Source organism: Chiloscyllium plagiosum, chromosome 31 (genome assembly GCF_004010195.1).
Source record: "Chiloscyllium plagiosum isolate BGI_BamShark_2017 chromosome 31, ASM401019v2, whole genome shotgun sequence".
Taxonomy (NCBI): Eukaryota; Metazoa; Chordata; class Chondrichthyes; order Orectolobiformes; family Hemiscylliidae; genus Chiloscyllium; species Chiloscyllium plagiosum.
Window position 1 is genome coordinate 823,970 of NC_057740.1, and position 6,649 is coordinate 830,618.

General features: G+C 45.2%; 1 protein-coding gene across 1 annotated transcript in view; it reads right to left on the bottom strand.

The window, feature by feature from the left end:
• fam32a (family with sequence similarity 32 member A) overlaps positions 1-3,259 on the bottom strand; it is a 24,671-nt gene extending 21,412 nt beyond the window's left edge. Inside the window, exons 1-3 of the mRNA XM_043721589.1 lie at positions 3,108-3,259; positions 449-615; positions 159-387 (exon numbers count right to left, since the gene is read on the bottom strand). Coding sequence (XP_043577524.1) covers positions 159-387; positions 449-615; positions 3,108-3,259 — 548 coding nt within the window. The remainder of the gene's footprint in view (positions 1-158; positions 388-448; positions 616-3,107) is intronic.
• Between the last annotated feature and the right edge of the window lie 3,390 nt (positions 3,260-6,649).

The following is a 6,649-nucleotide window of genomic DNA, read 5'->3' on the forward strand; positions in this document are numbered from 1 at the left end:
TGACCCTCCGACAGTGCGGCACTCCCTCAGCACTGACCCTCCGACAGTGCGGCACTCCCTCAGCACTGACCCTCCGACAGTGCGGCATTCCCTCAGCACTGACCCTCCGACAGTGCCCGCTCCCTCAGGATATTTTTCAGGATCTAACAATGTCCCACCGGCTGATGATGGAAGGGCAGGTCCTGGGGCTGAGCAATTTCTTCGAGACCGAGGCCTTTCCTGTGAAATTCCCGGGAGGCTGGCGCTGGGCCCCGAGCCCCGGGATGGCGCTGGGCCCCGGGCCCCGGGACGGAGTTGGGCCCCGGGCCCCGGGACGGAGTTGGGCCCCGGGCCCCGGGACGGAGTTGGGCCCCGGGACGGAGTTGGGCCTCGGGCCCCGGGACGGAGTTGGGCCTCGGGACGGAGTTGGGCCTCGGGACGGAGTTGGGCCTCGGGACCCGGGACGGAGTTGGGCCCCGAGCCCCGGGACGGAGTTGGGCCTCGGGCCCCGGGATGGAGTTGGGCCCCGAGCCCCGGGATGGAGTTGGGCCCCGGGCCGCCCTGCCGCTCCCTCCGCCCGCGGTCTCACCTTTTGACGCCCAGGTCGGAGACTCCTTTGAGCTTGAGCGCGCCGCCCTGCACCGCCCGGTACTCGGCCATCGGCCTCCCGCAACCCGACAGACAGAGAGAGAGAGGGAGGGAGGGAGGGAGAGAGACTGACCACCGGCACACACCGTCAGGGAGAGGGCGGGGGGCGGAGGCCCAACACACCCTCCTCACCCGGGGAGGGACACACACACACACCGGGGATAAAGACAACAATAAGGAGGGAGAGAGAGAAACACACAGTTAGGGAGATAATCACCCTGAGAGAGAAAAAGAAAAATGCTCCAGAAAGATAAATACACAGACAGAGAGTGTACCCTCAGGGTATCTACCTTTAGACTGTGAGAATTCTCTCAGAGAGAGAGAAATAATAAACAGCTCCTCTTCTTAGAGCCATAGAATTCTACAGCAAGGAGACAGGCTCGAACTGGTCCATGCCGAACAAACTGTCCATCCACACTAACACCATTTCCCAGCACTTCACCCATATCCTTCCAAACCTTGACTATCCATGCATTTGTCCAAATGCCTTTTAAATGTTTTTGATGTACCTGCCTCAACCACTTCCATTGGAAGCTTATACATACCACTGACTATGTGAAAATGTTGCCCCTCAGGTTCCCTTTAATTCTTTTGCCTCTAATTTTAACCTGATACCTGCTAGCGCTTGATTCCCCCATCCATACCTTTCATGATCTTATACACCTCTATAAGATTCCCGCACCCCCCCCCTTCAATCGCCTACACTCTAAGAAAAAGTCCTTGCTTGTCCAACTTCTTCCTATAACTCAGATACTTGAGTCCTGGCAACATCCTTGTAAATTTCTTCTGCATTCTTTCCAGTTTAATAACATCCTTCCATGGATGTGGGTGTAGGTTTGCTCATTGAGCTGGAAGGTTCGTGTTCAGATGTTTCATCACCATACTAAGTAACATCTTCAGTGAGCCTTCGGACGAAACATTGCTGATGGTTCCTGCAATGAAATCCTTCTTATAGCAAGGTGACCAAAATAGAACACAATACTCCAAGTGTGGCCTCACCAACATCCTCACCAACTGCAATATAACTTCCCAACTTCTACACGAGATGCCCTTACTGATGAAGGTCAGTATGCCAACACTACCCTGTCTACCTGTGACTCCACTTTCAGAGAACCGTGCACCTGAACTCCAAGGTCCCTCTGTTCCACTGGATTCCTTTAAGGCCCTACCATTCACGATGAAACGTCTACCTTGACTTGACTTTCCAACATACAAGACCTCACAATTACCTATATTAAATTCCATTTGCCACTTCTCAGCCCACAACCCCAGCTGATCAACGTCCTGCTGCAATTTCTGATAATCTTCCTCACTGTCCACGATACTGCCTATTTTAATGTCGTCAGCAAACTTACTAATCAGGCTTTCTACACTATTATCCTAATCACTGATATAGATTAGAAACAGCAATGGGCCCAGTACTGACCCCTGAGGCACTCCACTAATCACAGGCCTCCAGTCCAACAGTTCCACTATTGCCCTCTGCTTCCTATCTTCCAGCCAATTGTATATCCAATTTGCCAGCTCATCCTGGATTCCACGTAATCTAACCTTCCAGAGTGGCCCACCACGTGGAACCTCATCAAAGGCCTGACTGAAATCCACATTGGTGCAACACGGTGTAAACGCTTCTGCTAATTTAAAACCAAACACACAGAAAAGCTCACCTCGACTTGTAATCTGTTAAAGTATGAGTGACAGAGAACTACCCAAATTCCACTATATAAAGAAAAATTAACAATTTATTTTTAACTCCAAAAGTGAATATTAAACAACAACTATCTACACTGTGAGCCTCCTTTGTCTTAACGATTTATCTACCTCCCACTCTATAACAATATACTGACCCTGAAGTAAAAATGGACCATCATAATGAAAAGATGGCTTCATTATTTTTCTAATTCTTAACTCTATTACCATGACATACATAGGACATTAATCTAAGTTCATATTAACTTCTGCACACATGCACATATATAACATTGGAATCTATTCAATCTCATCTATACTTTATTCGTTAAAGTCGCGATAACGCATCTGCTATCACATTCTTATGACCCGCAACATGTGCGATTTGTAAGTTAAAAATGTATAACATTAGACTCCAATGAAATAATCTCATATTCTTGTCTTTAAAGCATTCCAAGAATGTAACAGGATTGTGATCTGTGTCCACAACAGTCTCCAATACATTGTTCATGACATAAACATTAAAATATTGTAAGCCCAGTACAAAACTCAGTAACTTTTTTTTGATCATAGGATATTTTCTCTGATATGTGTTGTGTTTCTTTGAAAGGTAACCAACTGGCAGTTCAATTCCATTAGCATCTTCCTGTAGCAATACAGTTCCAACTCTTATTTCACTAGCATCAATTGCAACTTTGATGGGTTTCAAAAGGTTTGGTGTAACTAAAACTGGTGCAGTGGTTAATATTGATTTTAAATTGTCAAATGCCTGCAGGCATTGTTCTGTCCACCGAAATTTTGTGTTCTTCTCCAGCAAATCTATTAACGATGCCACGATGCTGCTGAAGTTTGGAACACATTTCCGGTAGAATCTGCTTTGTCCCAAAACTTGAAGCACCACTTTCTTCGAGGTTGTCTGTGGAAATTCCTCGATTGCCTTCATCTTTGTGTTCCTTGGAGTCAACCTTCCATCACCGATGTTATGTCCCAAGAATGTCACCTCTGCTTTTGCGAATTCGGGTTTCTGTAAGTTTGCTTCTCTTAATCGTTCAAACAGCTCTGCCAACTGTACAATGTAATCTTTCCAGGACTCACTAAAGATCACTACATTGTCCAAATAGACTGCATAGTTTGTTAACCCAACAACAACTCTGTTCATGAGTCTTTGGAATGTGGTGGGTGCGTTCTTCATTCCAAAGGGCATCACTTTGAATTGATATAGCCCATTTGAGGTTACAAATACAGAAATTTCTTTTGCTTTTTCTGATAAAAGTACCTCCCAATAACTCTGCAGTAAGTCCAACTTTGTGACGTAACTGGTTTGACCAACTTTCTTGACACAGTCCTCCAATCTCAGTTTTGGGTATGAGTCCGATTTTGTTATGGCGTTGACCTTCTGATAGTCCACACAAATTGTTGAGTCCTGTCAGGTTTGGGAACTAAGACAATTGGCGAACTCCACTCGCTCTGACTCGGCTCAATGATATCTTTGTTGAGCATTGCCTCCACTTCCTTGACTTGTCTGGCTTTGAACGGATTAAACCTATGGTGTGTTGTTTTATCGGAACAGCATTCCCTATGTCTACCTTATGCACAACAGCATTAATCCTTCCCATCTTCCTCCTGCATATGTCCTCATATTGCTGTAACAAACCTTTCAACTGCGTTCTTTGCTCCTCAGACAGATAGTTTTCTAACCTATCCCACACCTCAAGGACTTCCTCATTGTTTAATGTATTTGGAGGCACATCAAATTCCACAACACCTGGATTTGATTTTTCGCTCTGCAGGGCAGTAACTAACACCTTTTTCTCTAGTTCTTTTTCCCTATTATAATCAGGTTTCAACATATTCACATGACATACCTGATACAGTTTTTTCCTATCTGGAATCTTTACCAGATAGTTCATCTGACTCAACTTTTTCTCAATTTGGCAGAGACCACTAAGCCTGGCTTTGAAGGGATCTTCTATCCCTGGTAACAATGCTAATATGTCATCTCCATGGGAAAATGTCTGCATTTCAGAGTTTTTATCTGCCACCTGCTTCATTCTATGCTGTGCCCTTTTCAGATGCTGTTTAGCTGAATCACCTGCTCAATTTAATCTCTCCTCACCTCTGATACATAATCCAAGTGTGAGACCGCCAATTTTGGTCCTGTCAATTTCTCTTTAATTAATTTCAAAGGGCCTCTCACTTCATGTCCAAAAATTAATTCAAAGCAAGTAACTCTCTCTCTCCCCACCCCACTATAGGGATTATGACGGGAATCATGCAGGATATTCGGTTGTAAGGCAGGATGAGTCCCAGTATAGGACAATCAAACTGGAAACTTGCCCACAGCCGTGTTCAACTCAGTTGGCTGAACTTAAAGCATTTACGGCAGCCTGTGAAATGATGGAGGGTAAAAAAGCTGACATTTATATTGATTTGGCTTATGCACATGGGGTATGCCATCTGTTTGGGGCAGTGTGGAAGCAAAGAGGCTTTAAGTAGAGTAATGGGGATCCCATACAACACTGCCAGCAGAATGTAGAGTTGACGACTGCAATGATGACGCCAAAGGCACTAGCTATCATTAAGTGCCAAGCACATAGAAAAGGCAGTGATGTGGTGACAAGGGGTAATCAGGCAGCAGATGAAGTGGCTAAGATAGCTCTGGTTAGTTCTTCATCTGTTATTGCGCCTCAGGTGCAGATAGATCCAGAACCGATGATAGAGGACTTCATTGAAATACAGGGGAGGGCTACCTTGGCTGAGCAAACACTATGGAAGCAGAGGGGCGCTAGGCAGCATCAAGAAGGTTTATGGACCACATAGGAAGGTTTATGGGTAGCACCCACCCAATTGTTTTCAATTCTTATTTCAGAGGCGCATGGATTGGATCACTGTGCGTGAGGGGAAGTGCTGAGGAAGATAAAACGGGATGGTTTCTGGTCACCATACCTACAGGCTTCAGTGGACTATTTATTGTCACACTGTGAGGTGTGTACGCAATACAATATTAGGAAAGGGATACGACCCCTATAGGACACATACCAGTGCCTGAAGGGCCATTTAAGCATTTAGTAATTGACTACATGGACATGATAAAAGAGGTGAGAGGGAAAAGGTACGTTAGTGGTGATTGATAGGTTTAGCCGATGGGTAAAAGCTGTACCTTCCAAAGATGCAGGAGCTGGGACAGTAGTGAAAATTCTGACAAATGAAGTTATCCCAAGGTTTGGTATCCCATTGGAAATCAGTTCAGACAATGGGTCTGCCTTCATTCAGAAAGTAGTTAAGTTGGTGCTGCAGTCTTTGAGAATCAAACAGAGGTTTGGGTGAGTGTATCATCCGCAGTCACAGGGTATGGTGGAAAGGATTAATGGGACATTGAAAACCAAATTAAACAAGATCTGCTTCCTCAGTAACCCTCTGATGTCCATACCTCGCCTAATCCAAGTTATTAATACATTTAGTGCATTCTCAGGCTATAAATTAATTTTTCAAAATCGGAGGCTATGCCAATGGGTGGCCTTGCTATGATACCCCGCTTAGCGGACGGATCCCTCTTTCCCTTTCACTGGTCCCTGGAGGGCTTCTTATATTTAGGCATTTTTATTACTCCAGTATTTGGTCAGTTGTACAAGGCTAATTTTGTGTATTTATTGGAAAGGATAAGGCAGGACCTCCAGCGCTGGGGATACCTACCAATTTCCTGGTTGGGTAGAATAGCACTAATCAAAATGAATGTCCTGCCCCGTCTCCTATAACCTGTGAGAATGCTTCCGGTGATGCTGCCGAGGACGGCTTTATGTAAATTATACGGCTGGCTGAGTTCCTTTATCTGGAACCATAGGCGACCCCTCATTAAGCTGAAGAAGCTACAGCTTCCACAGGCAAGGGGTGGATTGGACTTCCCAGACTTTAGGAAATATCAGTTAAGTTCCCTATTAAGTTACATAGCTGATTGGGTTTTGTCTGATCCACAATCAATCTGGTTGGACATCGAGGCCCCTCAAGTAAAATACCCACTTATTAACCTTTTATTCTCAGACAAGAGGAAAATCATTACAGATCACTGTAAAAAACCTATAATACTGAATACAATCAAGGCTTGGAATATAATGCGGCAAAAGGAGGGTAATTCACATAAAACATCCCCCTATGCACCGATAGTGGGAGCATGGGGATTCAAACCGGGGTTAACAGATGCCACTTTTAAACTCTGGAGAGCCAGGGGTATCTCATGTCTCGGGGATTTATTTAAAGATGGGGTCCTGATGTCTTTCGGACAGCTGCGTCAGAAATTCGGATTACCCAATGGAGACCTCTTTCGATACTCCCAAAT